The sequence below is a fragment of the Hyperolius riggenbachi genome, chromosome 4, assembly GCF_040937935.1.
Source record: "Hyperolius riggenbachi isolate aHypRig1 chromosome 4, aHypRig1.pri, whole genome shotgun sequence".
Classification (NCBI taxonomy): Eukaryota; Metazoa; Chordata; class Amphibia; order Anura; family Hyperoliidae; genus Hyperolius; species Hyperolius riggenbachi.
Genome location: NC_090649.1, coordinates 84,563,764 through 84,584,767, shown reverse-complemented (window position 1 = coordinate 84,584,767; position 21,004 = coordinate 84,563,764). Strand labels below are relative to the sequence as shown.

General features: G+C 46.1%; 1 protein-coding gene across 1 annotated transcript in view; it reads right to left on the bottom strand.

Annotated features, from left to right (window-relative positions):
* Window positions 1-21,004, bottom strand: part of SMC6 (structural maintenance of chromosomes 6) — a 133,785-nt gene that overhangs the window by 62,955 nt on the left and 49,826 nt on the right. Inside the window, exons 11-13 of the mRNA XM_068280269.1 lie at window positions 15,527-15,673; window positions 4,974-5,062; window positions 428-595 (exon numbers count right to left, since the gene is read on the bottom strand). Coding sequence (XP_068136370.1) covers window positions 428-595; window positions 4,974-5,062; window positions 15,527-15,673 — 404 coding nt within the window. The remainder of the gene's footprint in view (window positions 1-427; window positions 596-4,973; window positions 5,063-15,526; window positions 15,674-21,004) is intronic.

The window sequence follows — 21,004 nt, the reverse complement described above, 5'->3', positions numbered from 1 at the left end:
AAGCAAGGGCAGGCTATTTATAGCCATATTTTGCATTGGGGGTATCCTCCTCACCCGATATACTGTATATTTATTGAGTTGTGACAAAACACCATCCCCAGACCTAAACTGTTCAGCTTAATGAAGAAGAGCACCTAGTATTGCCTGCACAGCGTGCAAATTTCCTCACGACGCGTAGCCACACAACTGTAAAACAAAATTCCTATTTCTCCTTCCTCGGCAGGATTGTGAACGTCTTCATGTAAGAACACCTCATATCATAGCTACAGCACTTTCTGGGATTACAGGTACACTGCAAAGAAACGTATCAGTTTCTACAAGAGAATCTGACAAGCTGTGCTAAACTGCAGCTGCAAGATGCGGTGGCAATATAGAGCTGCTGCTGCCACACACATATCAAGCAACAAGCTGTGGAATGGAAACCTACATGAGTTTGGTGCGCTCTTCCTTGTCCCTGTATATTGCCTGCTGGAACTGGCGGATCTGCTCTTCAGTGGTGACATCCTGATCCCGTAACTCTTTCATTCTATTTTTTTGCAGGTCAATTTGTCTCAGTCTCTCCAGCTTCTCCTCTTCAGAAGCATTGTCAGCAGCACTATGTAAATAAAAACAAACAAACATTAATATACATTTAAAGGTTAACTAAATTATAAATTGGAGGGCTTTTCGGTCTCTTTTATCCCCCTATATATTCCTAGTGGTTTGGGGCACGCCGAGCTGCTTGGTTACTCTGTTCTGGTCCAAGCCCTATCCCATACAGCCATATCAATCCCTGCCATGTACTGATGAGGGACAAAAGCCCGAAACAGGCTGTCTACATGTGGGGTTGATGTGGCTGTGTAATATTTAAAGCTACAGGCTTGCGATACACCAGCTGTTCTGGATGCTTGCCTGATTTACAGGGGCGAAGAAAGATAATTTGCATATTCAGTAGTGGTGCATTGTGGGTAACCACAGTTCTTCACTTATAGCTGAATTGTTGTAAATTTCCTTCTGTTTTAAGTAGGCAAATTTCACCAAGCATTGCTTATTTGTAGGAGGGCTTTTCGGTCTCTTAGCCCCCTATACATTACTAGTCAGCTGGTTACTCTTTTAGGCCCAGTGCACACCAAAAACCTCTAGCAGATCAGCAAATCGCTAGAGGTTTTTGAAGTAGATTTTCAGAGCGTGTCTAGGCATGTTTAGGGAGATTTTCTAAACATGCCTAGCGTTTTTTGGAGTGTTTTTGTGTAGCAGATTTCATATATTGTTACTGAACCGCTACTGTAACAAAAACGCTAAAAAAAATGCTCTGATTTAGCGTTTTAAAGAGCGGTTTGAGCTTTTCCAATACTTTACATTGAGGCAGAAACGCATCTGCAAACCGCAAAAATTCTGCAGGAGCCACGTTTGCGGTTAGGTAAAAACCTCAAACCGCTGGTGTGCACCATCCCATCGAGGTACATTAGCCAAGCGTTTTCACAGGCGGCAGCGGTTTTGAAAACACTACCAAAAAGGCTTGCTGTGCACCAGGCCTCAGAGGGTTTGCTGCAAAGGGCTCCAAGATTGTTATGTTTGAGGTTCAGAATTTCTTGTTATTTTATTTAGTTCTATCTTTTATTTAGTTCTAGCTGTTATTGTAGGTCAAGCCGCACCCTGGATCACAGAACAAATGGTAAGATAAAAATGAAATTAATAAAAATCAAATAAAAAGCTGTATAGAATTTGCATTAAATTTAAATACCAGCCAGAGTAATTTACATCTTACTGACCATTCCTGATCTTTACGGTTTGTTGAATTGTTACAGAGCACAAGTCTCCATGAACAGCAGCTGACAGGAAGCTTTGTGCAGACGTTTCCCCCAGCATGCAGTTTGGCAACGAAGATCGCTCGATCAGTAAAAGGTAGCCACACTAAAGATTCCAACAAAAGCAACAACACCTGCCACTCTATGAGCTAAACATCTGAAAAGCAGCTCAACTACCAGATTGCCAACGGCTGATGTGTATTTAGTTTGCATAGCAAAATAGCAAACCGCTCTATGTAGTTTCTTGTCAGCCTAATCAAAACATGAGCATCTATCCCAGTATGCACCTGCCGTATCCCACTTCATATCTTTTCTTCAGGGTGAATATTAATGATGTCAGATGAGGGGGTTTCATCTTCTGCCAAGGCTCAGTGTTGCAAACAGACACTCTTCTCTGGAAAACCAGAAGCGTTGAAATTGTCACCACTTTTATTTCATCCCCCCACACAGATACAAATTACTGCTGGTCTGACCTCTGAAGAAGCAAGTGTTTTTGCGAAAACAGCTGTCAGACCAGCCCTGATTTGTATCTGTGTGGGGGGATGAAATAAAAGTGGTGACAATTTCAACGCATCTGGTGCCCGGATTTTGCCTTTCTTCTGGTTTTGTGGAACGTTTTGCCCCGAGGCACAGTGAGTTGTTCACCAGGACCCCACCAAAGGCTGCCAGGCGCATCTAGTGCCGATTTCTTTACTCTAAACTGCAACTCTTCTCAGGAATGCTGACAGCTCTATGACTTCTTCCACTGCTGAGAAATTGCATCAGTATTTTGCAACCAGCTCAGAGACAGGCAGTTTCACTTTGAGATAAACACAAATTACTGCAAACTGTTCACTTAAAGTGAACCTCCAGACTAAAAATGTACTCAGCAACACTGAAAATGCTTGGCATTTCTTCAGGTTTCACAGCATCAGAACTTTGTTTTTCTTACCCAAGCTTCATTTTTAGATGCACAGAAGAAAACTGCCCGGGCATTTTTCCCCTGATGCTGTGCAAAGCATGATGGTATTACTGATGTTGTTGTTCTCCTACTGCTGTTTTGGTGCAATTTTTTTGTTTGTTTTTTTTATTCGGAATTTGAGATTTGAAGCCTAGCATGCGCAGCTGGGAGGGGTGATCAGGACACAGGATGGTTGGAACCCTGTCTCATGCTCCATCACCTCCTTTCAACCAAAAAGATAGCTGCCCCTATTAAATCACAAACATTTGCCTGTTCTTTAAAAACAGGGTGTGTAAGAGATTATATTACCTATCTATTTTAAGAATAGTGCCGGCAAGAGCATGCCCGATCGTCAAACCAATTTATGGCCGAAATTGATCACATGCATCGATCAGACATGCTGGAAAATCTCAGTCCGTTTTGTTCAATCGGGTGTGTGGTGGGCGTGCAAACTCTACGGAAACATGTGGCTGCTGCCCCCCTAATGGTTTATGCCAACCCCCCTCTGCCTGTGCAGTTATACTTTACCTGTCCACCATCTGCGGCTGAGTGTCCGTGTCCTATTTCTGTATTTGTTGCCCACCTTACTACCGACAGAGCAGGTGGGTTGCGTGTGAACTCAAACATGCACTATACGCCCCCAACCACGTGGGGGCACCAAGTACAATGAGGACACTCAGCACGGATGGCAAGATAGGTAAAGTATAACTGCACCGGCACCGGTCGTTTGACGCCAAAATCACTAGACGTGTGGCCACCTTAAGAGGTTTAGTTTAACTTGCCTAGGGGCTTCTACCAGCTCACTGTAGACCCCGTTCCCTTGGTGTCTCATGTGCTGTCTCCATCATGCATGCTTCCTCAATCGCGCTCCCACGGTCAGGAGAGTTTTGCGCATGCAACAGGGCAAGTGCAGAATACTCTTGGCCATGGATCGAGCAGGCGCACGGGACGCGGATGCACAGTTCACGGGGGCTGACCAGGAGGACAGCGAGAGACTTGAAGAACTACAGGGGACAGGAAGAGCCCCAGGCAAGTTAATCTGCACGCCTTACTTAAAGAGAACCCGAGGTGGGTTTGAAGAATATTATCTGCATACAGAGGCTGGATCTGCCTATACAGCCCAGCCTCTGTTGCTATCCCAAACCCCCCTAAGGTCCCCCTGCACTCTGCAATCCCTCATAAATCACAGCCACGCTGCTGACAAACAGCTTGTCAGAGCTGGCTGTGTTTATCTCTATAGTGTCAGTCTGCTGCTCTCCCCGCCTCCTGCAGAACTCCAGTCCCCGCCTGCATCCCTTCCCTCCCTGCTGATTGGAGGGAAGGGACGGGGGCAGGGACCGGAGCTATGCAGGAGGCGGGGGAGCAGCTGAGACTGACACTACAGATGTAAACACAGCCTCACAGCACGGCCGTGATTTATGGGGGATTGCAGAGTGCAGGGGGACCATAGGGGGGTTTGGGATAGCAACAGAGGCTGGGCTGTATAGGCAGATCCAGCCTCTGTATGCAGATAACATTCTTTTAACACACCTCGGGTTCTCTTTAAAGCGGATCCGAGATGAAAAACTAACTAGAACAAGTAAATTGTCTATATATTTTATCTAAAAAGTTTAGATAGTTTACACAGCAAATATAGCTGCAAACAGCTTTAATAGAAAATGAAAATGACTATTTCTTCCTGTGATACAATGATAGCAGCCATGTAGTTTGTAAACATTACACAGAGGCAGGCTTATCTGTATCTTGATCACTAAGCCTGTGAAAAAAAAAAACCCTAATCCCCCTCCTCCCCTCTGCCACTGAAATCAATGGTTCTCTGAAAACCTGTGGGCGTGGCTTATTTAGTTTATAGGGAATTAGAGCATTAAAACAAAAACGTGTTTGGCTTGAGGAATGCCCTATAAACAATAGGAAAGGAACACAAATATGCAATGAGTAAAAGTTCACCTCGGATCCACTTTAACTTTCAAGGTATTTGGGAATAGGGTATTTATACTGAAAAGACCACTGTCCCAAAAAATTGTAAATTTACAAAAAAAAAAAAGAAAAAAAAAAAAGTGTACACTGGTTTATAAGAAATACATTTCTCCCAGATTAAAACATATTGTAAATTACTTTTCTCTTTACTTGTACAAGAACAGTCCTGACACATGCAAGCTGCACATGGAGCCTGAAAAAAATTGGGAATTTTAAGTAAAACAAAAACAATTTTTATTATTATTTTTTTTTTTTTACAAAACACTTACCTGTTTTGCAACTCCTTGATGCGCGCTTGCAGCTGTTTTGCATCTCTCTGCAACCTCTTCAAATCCATATTGTGCCGATTATAATAAACCTAGAGGGAAAATTAAATACTCTTCAAAGCAAAATCGCTGCAAATTTCTCAATATTTTAAAGTCTTCACAGCCAGCAAGGTTCACACCTAGGGGGCGTTTTGGTTTTTTTGAGCGCCGGCGATTCAAACAAAAATGCCATACAATCGCTAGTGCAATGAATCCTTATGGGATAGTTCATATCAGCGAGTTTTGTCTGCTTTCCGCTCATCAAAGCACTGCATGTACCATTTTTAGGGCAAAATAGTTTTGTGTGGCTATTGTGTTCGCGCTTTCATTAATAAATACATTCCGGGTCAAAGAGTTGCGTTAGGAAGTGATAAAACAAATTGTTCTGAAAAAGGGTTTTGAAAAGCGCTGCACACAATATCGTAGCACAGTGGAGTGCCAGGAGGCAAAAAAAAAAAAAAAAAAAAAAAAAGTGCAAAAAAATTCGAAAATCGCTGGCGTTTGCGATTTTAGATGTGTATAAAGCCAAACCGAGAGGGATATGGAGGCTGCAATATTTATTTCCTTTTAGACAATACAAATTGCATGGCTACCCTGCTGATCCGCTGCCTCTAATACTTTTAAAGGGGAACTGAAGTAAGAGGCATACGGAGGCTGCCATATTTATTTCCTTTTAAGCAATACCAGTTGCCTGGCAGCCCTGCTGATCCTCTGCCTCTAATACTATTAGCCATAGCCCCTGAACAAGCATGCAGCAGATCAGGTGTTTCAGACTTTAAAGTCAGATCTGACAAGACTAGTTGCATGCTTGTTTCTGGTGTTATTCAGATACTACTGCAGAGAAATAGACCAGTATGGCTGCCAGGCAACTGGTATTGATTAAAAGGAAATAAATATGGCAGCCTCCGTATACCTCTTACTTCAGTTCCCCATTAACCAGAGACCCTAAAACAAGCATGCAGCAGATCATGTGTTTGTGACATTATTGTCAGATCTGACAAGATTAGCTGCATGCTTGTTTGTGGTGCGATTCCAACCACACAGATCAGCAGGGCTACCAGGCAAACTGGTATTGCTTAAAAGCAAATAAATACAGCAGCCTCCATATACTGCTCACTTCAGGTTCCCTTTAATTCAGGCACAGGAGACATGAACAATATTACCCTGTAGGCCATGGTTCCTCTAAACCAAACTTCATCTCACCACCCCCATATGCTGAATGTATGACAATTTCTAATCATAGAGGTGCATTGCCATGGGATCGGATAACCACACAGGGAATAGTACGACTGTGCTCAGGGCCTCGGAGCCCCTTGGCTGGGTAAGTGCTGCAAATGAGACTTGTTTTAAGGGGCTTTGTTGGTTCAGTAGTGGGTGTTATGCATATCAGCATACATTAATAAATGCTATGGATTTTACTAATATTAGCTGTGTTCACTGTACGTTCTTTTTTGGCTCATTGCAGTGTTTAACCATTTCAGCATGCAGGGATTTTTCACCGTATGCAACAGAGCAATTTTCACCTCCCATTCATTTGCCAATAGCTTTATCACTAATCATCACAATGAATTGATCTATATATTGTTTTTTTCCGCCACCAATTAGGCTTTCTTTGGGTGGTACACTTTGCTAAGAATATTTTTTTTTTTAATGCATTTTCACAGGAATATTAAGAAAAAAAATGGAAAAAATTCATTATTTTTCAGTTTTTGGCCATTATAGCTTTAAAATAATACATGCTACCATAATTAAAACCTATGTATTGTATTTGCCCATTTGTCTTAAGTTATTACACCATTTAAATTGTGTCCCTATCACAATGTATGGCGCCAATATTTTATTTGGAAATAAAGGAGCATTTTTTCAGTTTTGTGTCCATCACCATTTACAAGCTTATAATTTAAAAAATGTTTATAATATACCCTCTTCACATGCATATTTAAAAAGTTTAGAGACCCTTAGGTAACCATTTATTTATTTATTTTAAATTGCAATTTTTTTTTCCCCATTAAACATTTTATTTAGGTAATTTGTCGTGTGGGAAATAAACAGTTAATTTTAAATGTAATTATGTGTGTTGTATGTATTGAAAAAAAATGTATGTAGATGTAGCTTTACTATTTGGTCACAAGATGGCCACATTGAGATTTTTTTCTTGGTCCTTCTCGCCTCCAGGAAGCGAGAAGGACGGGATTTTTTTTTTCTTTTCAGAATAACCGCCAGGGATGCTCGGATGTGCCTCATCCACGAATTCGGAAATCCGCGTGGTTGGAAAAAAAAACTCCGCATTCGGCCCCGCCGCATGCGGATTTTCGTTCGCGTCCACGCAACCACGCGGATTTTCTGCCGTGAATGGCGTAATCACGCGTGGATTCCCGCCCGGAGGCGGATTTTCTTTTAACGTTAATAACAAAGCCCCCATACATGCTACAATCCCCCAAATTGCATGGATTATCGAGGTGATAAGGGGCAACATAACTTCAACATAAAAAATTCCTAAAAATTTTGTTTTTCTAGAGAAAATGGATTTTAAAGTGAAATCAACACTTTAAATGGGGCTATTAATTGGTAATAAGTGGTTTTAAAAAGGGATATACGCGTTAAGCAGTCAAAGAGGTGAAGGCGAGTTCCAATGGCACTTGGCGGCGAAGGTACCGCTGGAGGAGGATGAGTGGCTGACGCCAAAAAGGCCCCAGAGAGGTTTTTGTAATTTTTTGTTTTGTTTTTTTTGCAGCAATTAGCAATGACATCGCAACAGAGTTGTCAGTGGACACGGGCAGTGTGAACGCAGAGTGCAGTGGTGGTAGCGACTGAGTCAGGAGAAGGACTATGCGGGCGGTCAGTTCAGCAGCACAGAAGGACCACGGCAACATACTGGTAGTAGTAGTAGCAGCACAGCGTCATAGTGCTGGCCAAAAAATTAAATGCACCCGGTGACCCGGGCAGTGTGAACGCAGACAGAGTACATTGGTGGAAGCGAGTGAGTCAGGAGGAGGAGGACAATGCCGGCGGTCAATTCAGCAGCACAGAAGGACCATGGCAACATACTGGTGGTAGTAGTAGCAGCACAGCGTCATAGTGCTGGCCAAAAAATTAAATGCACCCGGTGACCCGGGCAGTGTGAACGCAGACAGAGTACATTGGTGGTACCGTGGTAGCGACTGAGTCAGGAGGAGGAGGAGGACAAAGCGGGCGTTCAGTTCAGCAGCAGCAAAGAAGGACCATTGCAACATACTGGTGGTAGTAGTAGCAGTAGCAGCACAGCGTCATAGTGCTGGCCAAAAAATTAAATGCACCCGGTGACCCGGGCAGTGTGAACGCAGAGTGCAGCAGCGGGAAGCGACTGAGTCAGGAGGAGGAGGACAATGCGGGCGGTCAGTTCAGCAGCAGCAGCACAGAAGGACCATGGCAACATACTGGTGGTAGTAGTAGCAGTAGTAGCACAGCGTCATAGTGCTGGCCAAAAAATTAAATGCACCCAGTGACCCGGGCAGTGCGAACGCAGAGTGTAGTAGCGACTGAGTCAGGAGGACAAAGCGGGCGGTCAGTTCAGCAGCTCAGAAGGAGGACCATGGCAACTTACTGGTAGTAGTACCATAACACCAAAAAATTAACCAAGGTAGGCACTAGGCAGGTAGTAACTGTCTTTATAAAGGATGCAGCAGCCACTTCATGTCCCCCTGTGTCCGACAATAGGGGCCAGGAACTCACCTTCCACCCAAGCCTGGTTGATTTTCAGGAAGGTGAGTTTGTCCACAGAGGCGTGGGAGAGCCGAGAGCGCTTCTCTGTGACCACGCCACCGGCCGCACTAAAGCATCTCTCTGAGAGGACACTGGAAGGAGGGCAGGATAGGAGTTCCAGGGCGTACTGGGAAAGCTCGCTCCAGATGTCCAGTCTCTTGACCCAGTACTTCAAGGGGTCCACGGGGCTGTCGGTGTCATTGAGCCCGCTGGATGACCCCATATAGTCAGACACCATGGTGGTCAGTCGTTGCTTGTGCTGGTTGGTGGTGGATGCTGTGGCGGGCACCTCTGTTCTGGGCTGCTGCACTGCATACAGGCTCTTGCTTAGGCTCTTCAGGTCTCCGGTGCGCCAGTTGCTGCTGCTGCTGCTGGTGGTGGTTGTTGTTGTGCTGCTAGTGGCAATGGCAGGCACCTCTTGCTGGCTTGGGAGAGCAGTTACAGTGGGGGTGGAAGGCTGGGGGAATGCTTCCAGTAGTCTGCGCACAAGGGCCTCCTTCAACTCCCTTGTGCGTTGCTCGGTGGTGGATGGCATCATTAAGTCTCCCAGCTTCCCTTTCAGACGGGGATCAAGCATCAAGGTAATCCAGATGTCCTCCCTTGAACGCATCTGGATCACCCAGGGGTCCCTGCGAAGGCAGCGCAACATGTGCACAGCCATGGGAAACAAGTGGGCCCTGCCAGCAAGATCTTCCTCGTCCTCGCCATTGTCCCATAACGCATGCCTGTCCTCTTCCTGTGCCATGTCGTTGTCCTCCTCAAACCGCCATCCACGTACAACGCCTGCTGCACTCTGCTCCTCCTCCTCATTCAGGTTAGGGACCTCCAACTCTTCCACTACCTGCTGTGAGCCCTCCTCTGAGCTGGACTGTGCTGCCATTTGCTCCTGTTCTTCCAACTGCCTCAGGGCTTCATCCCCACGCTCAATTAACCCTCCTGGCGGTTAATTTTTTTTGCCAAAATGGCAAAAATCCTTTTTTTAAAAAAAAAATTTTTTGTGTTTCATGTAAAGCTACCAGAGTGGTAGCTACATGAAACACCACTAGAGGGCGCATGTGTCCCTCTAGTGCGATCGTCGCCGGCATCAATAGCAAACAGGGGAACGCGTATATAACGCGCTCCCCTGTTTGGCTTCTCCTGTCGCCATGGCGACGATCGGAATGACGTCATGGACGTCAGCCGACGTCCTGACGTCAGACACCTCCGATCCAGCCCATAGCGCTGCCCGGAACTCATTGGTCCGGGCAGCGCAGGGCTCTGGCGGGGGCCCTCTTGCGCCGCTGCGTACGGGCGATCGCCGCAGAGTGGCGGCGATCAAGCTGTACGCGCGGCTAGCAAAGTGCTAGCTGCGCGTACAGCATTTTAAATGGAGCAAATCGCTCCACCAGGGGCTGAGATATCTTCCTGCGCGGCATAGCCCGAGCTCAGCTCGGGCTTACCGCCAGGAAGGTTAAATTGTCCATTGCCTGCTCCAGTAGACAAACCAAGGGCACCCACTGGCACACAGAGGCCCGCTCCTCACTGACCATCTTGGTTGCCTCCAGGAAGGGACTCAGCACCAGGCATACTTGCTGCATCAGTGTCCACTGAGTGGCAGTAATCATGGGGACTTGCTGGTTGCTGGGGACACTTGGGTCTAGCATGTAGGCCCTAAGAGCCAGCCTGTGCTGACACAGCCGCTCCAACATGGCCAGAGTCGAATTCCAGCGAACTGGCATGTCGATGATCATCCGGTGTTGTGGCCTTCCATACTGCTGCTGTAAGGTGGACAAGAGTGCAGAGGCAGTGGCTGACAGGCGGAAAAAGCGTACCACCGCCCGGGCATCCTGCAGCAGCTCGCTCATCCCCTGGTAGGTGCGCAAGAAGCGCTGCACCACAAGATTGAGCACGTGGGCCAAGCAGGGGATGTGCTGGAGGTTTCCCTGCTGCACTGCTGCCACCAGGTTGGCCCCGTTATCGGCTGCCATATACCCCACTTTTAGGCCTCTGGGGGTCAGCCACCTCCGCTCCTGCTTCCTGAGGGCAGCTAGGACGTTGGTGGCCGTAAGCCTCTCCTTCCCCAGGGTCACCAATTTTAAAAGGGCTTGGCAGTGCCGAGGCTTGGCGCTGCTGCTGCCGAGGCGGGCTTGCTTTCCGGGTGCAGAGGGAGTTTCGTGACAGGACCCTTCTGCATCCCCCCTGATCCCGCGTGGTGGCACCACTAGCTGGGCTGATGCACTCTTGTCCTCCCTCCCTTCCATCAGTGTCATCCAGTGGGCCGTAAAGGACAGGTAGCGACCTGTCCCAAATCTGCTACTCCATGAGTCCATGGTCACGTGGACCCGCTTGCCCACAGAGTAGTCCAGGGAACGGGCCACGTTTTCCACCGCAAACTTGTGGAGTGCTGGGATCGCGCTCCTGCTGAAATAGTGGCGACTGGGGACTTGCCACTCGGGGATGCCAAATTGGAGCAGCGTCCGCATGGCGCTCCCCTCCTGCACCAGGGAGTAGGGAAGCAGCTGTGATGCCATGGCCCGGGCCAGCAAGCCATTTAGTTTGCGGATCCGCCTGTGGCTTGGAGGCAGAGGCTTGGTCAGACCCTGAAAGGTGTCGCTCAGCAGGGTCTGACGACGCTGGGATGCAGGGGAGACAGAGGAGAGAGACGAACACTGGCTGCCAGCCTCAATGTCTGTGTCCTGAGTAGCCGAGGTGGAAGAGCGCTTGCGTGCTACTACTGCTGCTGCTGTGGGGGATTCACGACCCTGAGGGAGGGATGATGCTGCTGCGCTGGTGGGCCTTCTGCTCTCAGGAACCCCTGCCAGCAGTGCCTGCTTCCTCTTAAACTCCGCATACTCGCGGCAGTGGCGGCTTCTCAGGTGGCCCTGGAGGGATGAGGTACCCATCTTGCTCAGACTTTTCCCACGGCTCAATCTTTTGCTGCATAACCTGCACACCGCATACCTTTTGTCATCAGTACATTCCTCAAAGCAATCCCACACTGGTGACTTTAATTTAATGCGCCCCCACTAGCAGAGGGTGCAGCGGAACAATGTGTGGTAGTAGTTGCCGGGGGTTGCATGGTGGTGGTGCCGGCTGAAGCAGTGTCCTGTCTACTTCCTCCACGCCCACTGCTGCCGATGCCCCTGCCCCTGCCTGACATATGGCGATATCCTTGCCTAGGCCGAGGTGACTCGTCATCCTGCTCTGCCTCTGATCATTCTTCCACGGACTCAGCAGGTTGCATATAGTTAGGGTCCACAACGTCGTCATCATCAGCAGCATCTTCATAATCCAGCTCTTCCTCTGACTCCACCGCCTCCTCTTCTGTCCCTACATCCCCAGACACAGACCCCTCTTCTTCATCACCAGAACTCAACAACGCTTGTGATTGTGGCCCGATCTCAATCTCTGCCACATCAGTCCCCAGTAAGTCCTGAGCTTCTTGCATCAGCAGGTTCCCAGAAGCCGGACTGAGGGACAGAACGCTGTCATCCTGGGAGGGCTGCTGACCAGTGGGTGCTGGGGTGGATGTCACAACAAGCGTGGGACGTTGGCTGCTGCTGCTGCTTGGAGTGGTGCTCACAGTAGAGGTCTGGGAGGAAGTCATGATGTCCATGAGTACGTCAGGTTCCATTTGCTCAACCACCAGACGGGGACCAGAAACTTTAAAATATTTGGACAATGGCGTCCGCTGACTCGGCCCAGGCTTTGCTGCCCCCCTTTCTGCTGCATCACGACCACGTACAGCTGGGCGTCCTCTCCCTGGACGTGGAGCAGTCCCAGAAGTGGCTGAGGCAATTGAACTCCCTTTCCTCTCACCCCGCGAAACCCTGCCAGACATGTTGCTAGTAATGAATCACTGGAAGCAGTGGGCACAGTACAAGGTCACTGAAGGATGCACCAGGCACAGTACAACAGCACTGAAGGATGCAGTGGGCACAGTACAAGGTCACTGAAGGATGCAGTGGGCACAGCAGTGGGCACTGGATATACAACTAGGTCACTGAAGGATGCAGTGGGCACAGTACAAGGTCACTGAAGGATGCAGTGGGCACAGCAGTGGGCACTGGATATACACCTAGGTCACTGAAGGATGCAGTGGGCACAGTACAAGGTCACTGAAGGATGCAGTGGGCACAGTACAAGGTCACTGAAGGATGCAGTGGGCACAGCAGTGGGCACTGGATATACAACTAGGTCACTGAAGGATGCAGTGGGCACAGTACAAGGTCACTGAAGGATGCACCAGGCACAGTACAACGGCACTGAAGGATGCAGTGGGCACAGTACAAGGTCACTGAAGGATGCAGTGGGCACAGCAGTGGGCACTGGATATACACCTAGGTCACTGAAGGATGCAGTGGGCACAGTACAAGGTCACTGAAGGATGCAGTGGGCACAGCAGTGGGCACTGGATATACAACTAGGTCACTGAAGGATGCAGTGGGCACAGTACAAGGTCACTGAAGGATGCAGTGGGCACAGCAGTGGGCACTGGATATATAACTAGGTCACTGAAGGATGCAGTGGGCACAGTACAAGGTCACTGAAGGATGCAGTGGGCACAGTACAAGGTCACTCAAGGATGCAGTGGGCACAGCAGTGGGCACTGGATATACAACTAGGTCACTGAAGGATGCAGTGGGCACAGTACAAGGTCACTGAAGGATGCAGTGGGCACAGTACAAGGTCACTGAAGGATGCAGTGGGCACAGCAGTGGGCACTGGATATACAACTAGGTCACTGAAGGATGCAGTGGGCACAGTACAAGGTCACTAAAGGATGCAGTGGGCACAGTACAAGGTCACTGAAGGATGCAGTGGGCACAGCAGTGGGCACTGGATATACAACTAGGTCACTGAAGGATGCAGTGGGCACAGTACAAGGTCACTGAAGGATGCAGTGGGCACAGTACAAGGTCACTGAAGGATGCAGTGGGCACAGCAGTGGGCACTGGATATACAACTAGGTCACTGAAGGATGCAGTGGGCACAGTACAAGGTCACTGAAGGATGCAGTGGGCACAGCAGTGGGCACTGGATATACAACTAGGTCACTGAAGGATGCAGTGGGCACACAAGGATGTCACACTGTGTAATGAGATGCTCATATGCCAGCGAGCGAGCAGTGGGCACTGGGCACGGCACAAGGTCACTGACAGAATGAATGAACAGCGCTGGCAGAGAGTGGCGGCGCCGGCGGTGTGACTGGCTGCCTGCAAATAGTACAAGTGTATAACTGTCACTGGAATATACAAGTGAACACTGCAGTTGCACTAACCTGCCTGCCTGCACTACACACAGATAATCCCCACTCCCACTACACTGACTACACTGCAGCACTGAACCTGCCTGCACTACACACAGTTAAATAATCACTAGACTCCCACTACACTACACTGACTACAACTAACTACAGCAATCACTCACTGACTAGCTAACTGTTTACAGTATAAGAGCAGTGTTAGCAAAAAAACCGCTTTGTTTTTAACACAATAAATGCACTTGCTCAAACAACAATGGCCTGGAGATAATCCTCTCAGCACCACAGTCTAGCAAGGACAGAGCTTTTCCATCATGGCCGCCGCTTTATATTCAGGAGGGGAGGGCATCGCTCCCCTCCTGTGATTGGTTGCTAGGGCCTGGCTGGGGCACTCTGATTGGCCTGCAATGTGTCACTTCCGCATAGTTTGACGCATTTCCGCAAACCACGACGTCAGCGCCGGGTTTCACGAGCGTGAATGCGGATTTCTGTTCGCATTCACGCGAAGCCGAAGTAGATTTTCGTGGTTGAAAATCTATTCACGGATTTTCGTGTCCGAGGCGGAATGCGTCAAAATGGTCGTGAATCCACGCGTAAGCGTGATCACGACCTGGCGGTGAGCACCACTGATAACCGCGGCCACTGATAAGAGATTATATATATATATATATATATATATATATATATATATATATATATATATATATATATATATATATATATATATATATATATATATATATATATATATATATATATATATATATATATATATATATATATATATATATATATATATATATAAAAATAAAATAAAATACTTACCTTTGAAGAGCGATCCTCCACAGGCTGTGAGACTATGGCTGCTGCCAGGACACTTTCGAAGGTTGTGTCTGTGCTTGTCTTTGTGTGCAAGTATGACCGTACCTGTGCAGTTGCACAGAGCTGCCCATGGATGATCTGCGGAGGCACGCCCATACTTGAAGTTGAGCACGGCCACATAACATATCCAACAAGATCTTGCCAGATAAGTTTTGAGGGTCTGCGCGTGGCAATGGTGATGGCCAGGAGGACAGGGGAGGATCCAGAGGCTTCCCTCTTCTTAGGCAAGCATCTGGTATTTTTTTCTCTCATTCCTTTAGCCACGGGTACACTTGAGGCTACTTTGACACAATGCACTGCATCACAGTACGCTCACCTCGCGGTGGTCACGATGACGCAGACTTTGCAGTGCGTTGCAGAGCCATACAAGCTGTCAAGCTGTACCGTGCCGGCAGGCACTTCCATTGGTATATATGGCATGCACCGATCGGGATGGGGGTGGGGGACAGTGGCGTACTTCCTGTCCAGCAGGAAACACATCTCTGTTCAGGGTTCAAAGGGTGGAGCTATGCATATTACCCCGTTGGAACATTCTGCTGCAGGGTAATGTGCATGTGGAAATGGTGTGGTGCAATTGTCCTGCCCCGGGCTCCTGCTATTAAGGTTAATAAGCTGAGACCTCAGAATATGATATTTATAGACAGAAGCAGACCTCTGATTCCTGGTACTCTTTCTTCCTTCGTTGCACATCATCTTTTAATGCAATGCACTGAGGTTTCAGGGCATGGGCCTCCTGACTGATCTCTTCCAGCTTCATCTGTATATCCTGGAACTTTGTTTTGGCTTCATTCACTTTTTCCTTAAAGAGAAATACAGGACATCATTGCCACTACTCAAAGCTAACTGTTAGCATAACACACAAGCACTTACTAAGCAAGGTATTCAACTGTCAGCACAGAACATGTTCCCCAGGACTAGCGTCAAGCTAAGTGCATGCAGTGATCCTATAGGGCACACATGCAACAAGGATTTTAAAGAACAACTGTAGTGAGAAGAATATGGAGGCTGTCATATTTATTTTCTTTTAAACAATACTAGTTGCCTGGCTGCCCTGCTAATTTATCTGTCTGCAAGAGTGTCTGAATCACACCATAAACAAGCATGTATATAATCTTGTCAGATCTGACAATGCCAGAAACACCTGATTTGCTGCTTGCTTGTTCAGGGTTTATGGCTAAAAGTATTAGAGGCAGAGGATCAGCAGGATAGCCAGGTAACTGGTACTGCTTAAAATTAAAGAAATATGGCAGCCTTCATATCCCTCTTGCTTCAGTTGTCCTTAAAGTGAGAGGCAAATGGAGGCTGCCATATTTATTTCCTTTACGCAGTACCAGTTGCCTGGCTATCCTGCTGATCCTCTGCCTTTAATACTTTTAGCCCTGAACAAGCATGCAGCAGATCAGGTCAGTGTTTCTGACATTGTCAGATCTGACAAGATTATATACATGCTTTTTTTCTGCTGTAATTCAGACACTACTGCAGCCAAATAGACCAGCAGGATAGCCAGGCAACTGGTATTGTTTTAACGGAAATAAATATGGCAGCCTCCATATACCCTCTCACTTCAGTTGTCCTTTGATTACATACTTTTCAGATTCCTCATGAAGTTCAATAAACCCCCCACAACTATATCATCTCTGTTCTCCACTTACAATCAGAGCAGGAAAAACTAATAAAGACATTGCCTTAGCCTTAACTTAATCACTTAAGGACCAGGGGATTTTTGGATGATCGGTGCTGCGCGGGCTCTCCAGCAGACAGCACCGATCGGGTAAAAGGCAGGGCGATCAGACTTCCCCCCCCCCCCTCCCCTTTTGTTCCCCACTAGGGGGATGTCCTGCTGAGGGGTCTGATCGCCGCCGCTCCGTGTGGCCTTGCAGGGGGGGCTCTCTGCCCTTTTCTCCCTCCCCTCCTTGTTGTGGGCTGCGCAGGATGGAAATCCGTCCTGCGCTGCCTAGGATAGGCTTCAGCCTATCAGATGCCGGCGATCCCCGGCCAATCAGAGGCTGGGGATCGCCGATTGATGTAAACAGCGGGGATTTCTTCCCCGCGTGTTTACAATTAGCCTGAGAGCCGCGATCGGAGGCTTGCAGGCAGTTCACGGAGACACCCTCCGTGAACTGACATGGAACCGTTTCCATGGAAACACCACTTCGACCTGCTGACGCCTATCGGCGTTAGGCGGCGATTGCGGCCAATTGTGGCACCCAAATCAGGCGATGCCTGGCGCCGAGATGTCTTTACTTTGATATGGAGGCTGCCATATTTATTTCCTTTTAAACAATACCAGTTGCCTGGCAGTGCTGCTGTAGTGTCAGAATGACACACTGAAACATATATGCAGCTAATCTAGGCAGACTTCAGTCACAGCACCTGATCTGCATGCTTGTTCAGAGTCTATAGCTAAAAGTAGTAGAGACAGATAATTAGCAGAACAGCCAGGTCAGGTCACTGGTATTGTTTAATAAAAAATAGGTCAGCCTCCATACCCCTCTCACCTCAGGTGTCCAACTTATCAGTATGTTGTTGGGATGTGGGAGGAAACCTATGCAGACACGGGGAGAACATACAAACTCAGATAGTGCACTGGCTGGGAATTAAACCAGAGACCAGGTGCAGCAAGGCGAGAGTGCTATCCATTACATTCCTGTGCCAATCAATAGTTTAAAGAGGAATTGTCGCGGAAAACTTAAACACATACAAATAAGAAGTAAATATCTTCCTGAGTAAAATGAGCCATACATTACTTTTCTCCTATGTTGCTGTCACTTACAGTAAGTAGTAGAAATCTGACATTACTGACAGGTTTTTGATTAGTCCATCTCATCATGGGGGATTCTCAGCACAGCCTTTACTCCTCATAAAGACATTCGCTGAAAAAGAATTATACAAAGATGGTGGCCAGCCTCCCTGCACATGTTTTTGTCAGTTGGACGGAGCAACTGCCATTCACTAAGTGCTTTTAAAAAATAAAGAAAACCCCCCATGAGAAAATAGGCTAGTCCAAAATTTGTGGGTAATGTCAGATTTCCACTACTTACTGTAAGGGACAGCAACACAGGAGAAAAGTACTTTATGGCTTATTTTACTCTGGAAAAAACGTAAAGAGACACTAAAGCGGAAAAAAAATTATGATATTATGATTTGTATGTGTAGTACAGCTAAGAAATAAAACATTAAGATCAGATACATCAGTCTAATTGTTTCCAGTACAGGAAGAGTTAAGAAACTCCAGTTGTTAGCTCTATGCAAACAAGCCATTAACTCTCCGACTAAGGCCACATACACACATCAGACCATAGTCTTTTGAAAATGAAAGATCACAGACCAATCTTACCACCCTTCATGTAGTATAAGAGCCATACTCTACACAGTCTTTTCTATGGAGCTGAACTCCACATCAGAAAAAAATCTTTGCAAGATGCTGCACACACAGATGCTGTACAGACACAAAAGATCAGTATCTGCAAAAGATCTGTTCCTGCCAAAAATCCATTCCTGCAAATTGCAATAATAGTCTATGAGATCTGCAGATCATCATACACACATGATTTAACTGACATTCATCTGCAGATCAGATCCACCAGGATGGATTTTCAGATCTGCAGATGATTGCTTGATCTGCAGATGAATGTCAGTTAAATCATGTGTGTATGATGATCTGCAGATCTCATAGACTATCATTGCAATTTGCAGGAATGGATTTTTGGCAGGAACAGATCTTTTGCAGATACTGATCTTTTGTGTCTATACAGCATCTTGCAAAGATTTTTTTCTGATGTGGAGTTCAGCTCCATAGAAAAGACTGTGTAGAGTATAGCTCTCATACTACATGAAGGGTGGTAAGATTGGTCTGTGATCTTTTTTTATTTTCCAAAGACTATAGTCTGATGTGTGTATGAGCCTTAAGTCTTAAGGTGGGTACACACATCAGATAAAAGTCTTTGGAAAATGAAAGATCACAGACCAATTTTACCCCCTTCCATGTAGTATGAGAGCCATACTCTACACAGTCTATTCTATGGAGCTGAACTCCCCATCAGATAAAAATCTTTGCAAGATGCTGCACACAAAGACGCTGTACACACGTTACAGATCAGTATCTGCAAAAGATCAGTTCCTGCAAAAGATCCATTCCTGCAAAATGCATTCATAGTCTATGAGATCTGCAGATCCTCATACACAACTTGTTGAATGGACATTCATCTGCAGATCAGACAATGATCTGCCGATCTGAAGATCCAACCTGGTGGATCGGATCCACAGATAATTGTCCGTGAAACAAGGTGTGTATGAGGATCTGCAGATATCATAGACTATGAATGCAGTTTGCAGGAACGGATCTTTGGCAGGAACGGATCTTTGGCAGGAACAGATCTTTTGCAGATACTGATCTGTTGCATGTGTACAGCATCTATGTGTGCAGCATCTTGCAAAGAATTTTATCTGATGTGGAGTTCAGCTCCATAGAATAGACTGTGTAGGTATGGCTCTCATACTACATGAAAGGGGGTAAAATTGGTCTGTGATCTTTCATTTTCCAAAGACTTTTATCTGACGTGTGTACCCACCCTCAGTCGTGGAGAGGGCTGTTATCTGACTTTTTATCTCAACTGTAAGTGAACTGTTTACTTTTTCTCTGCTAGAGGAGAGGTCATTACTTCACAGACTGCTCTGAAAGAATCATTTTGAATGCTGAGTGTTGTGTAATCTGCACATATTATAGAATGATGCAATGTTAGAAAAAACACTATATACCTGAAAATAAAAGTATGAAAATATTTTCTTTGCTGCTAATCTTCTAGTAATTATTCATAGTACACAACCAATTCACTATATCATATATTTTTTTTCGCTTCAGTGTCTCTTTAACTGTATATGTTTACATGCATTTTACATTTTAACTACTTCGTATCCAGACCTTGTTTTCAACATATTGACCAGAGCAGTTTTGACAGTTTAGCTATGTCCCTATTTAATCAGAAATAACTTTGTCCTTACTTATGACACAGAAATGAAATATACATTGTTTTTTTCAAGACAAACTAGGCTTTCATAGTATGCCATTTTTTCCCTCAAACAATTTTGCTTTCTATGAATTTTAATGGTAAAACAAAGAAAAAAATAGAAAAAACATGTATTTCTCAGTTTTACCAATTCCCGTTTAAAAATAAAAAGTGCTACTGTAGATAAAAAACACACATTTTGTTTGGCTGTTTCTACTGTTTATCACAAAACTTAGATTATGTTCCTGTCACAATTTATGGTGAAGATATTTGATTCTGAAATAATGCTACAGAGTGTGTTTTTCACTATGAATGAGAAAATAAAAGTATTTTTAATGGTAAAAATCAATGTCATTAGCTCAGGAAACTTATATTCCCGTTCACCAATTAGTCCTGCATCAGATAGTGCCAGAAATGTGCACAGGAGCAAGCCCAATCCTGCACAGCACTGCTTCAATACAGGTCAGTAGATTCTACTGACCTGTGGCTTAGATGAAGTCCCAGAGGACGTATATCTACTGACCTGTGGACGAAGTGGTTAAGATTTTCACGACAGAGGTGAAGAATGAGAAATAAACAAATGCCACTGGACAAGCGCCCTGTTCTAAAAATGAAAACAAAACAAACAAAAAAAAAAAACGGAGGACAAGCACCTGGAGCCTTGCATCAGGAAACAGCAGAGCATCCACCGTGACTGAACGGTAGCCTACAACACAGGGTATTGAGGGATACTGATGCACAAACAAGGTTTCCATTTGAGACAATCTTAAATGATTGTTTCAGCTAAGTAAAATAAGAAGAGTTCGCATAGCTTTACTCTTACACAAACCTCAGGGATTCCTTAAAAAAAAAAAAAAATATTTGTGAACAAGGTTGCATGAAAGTGATAGATGGTAAGTGCTATTGTGAATTTTGTATTAAAACGTGCTGTAGTCAGGGCCATTGTCCTGATTTCGGATTACAAGCAGGAGGGACGCTGAACTTGTGCCTTGGGCTGACTCTCGGGATATGGTAGGCCAACTTCATAAAATGGGAGCTTCAAATGCTAAATGGCTGTACACACGGTAGATTAAAGTCAGCTGAGGCGGCCTATAATGATTGCCTCTGCCAATAATCTGGCGTGT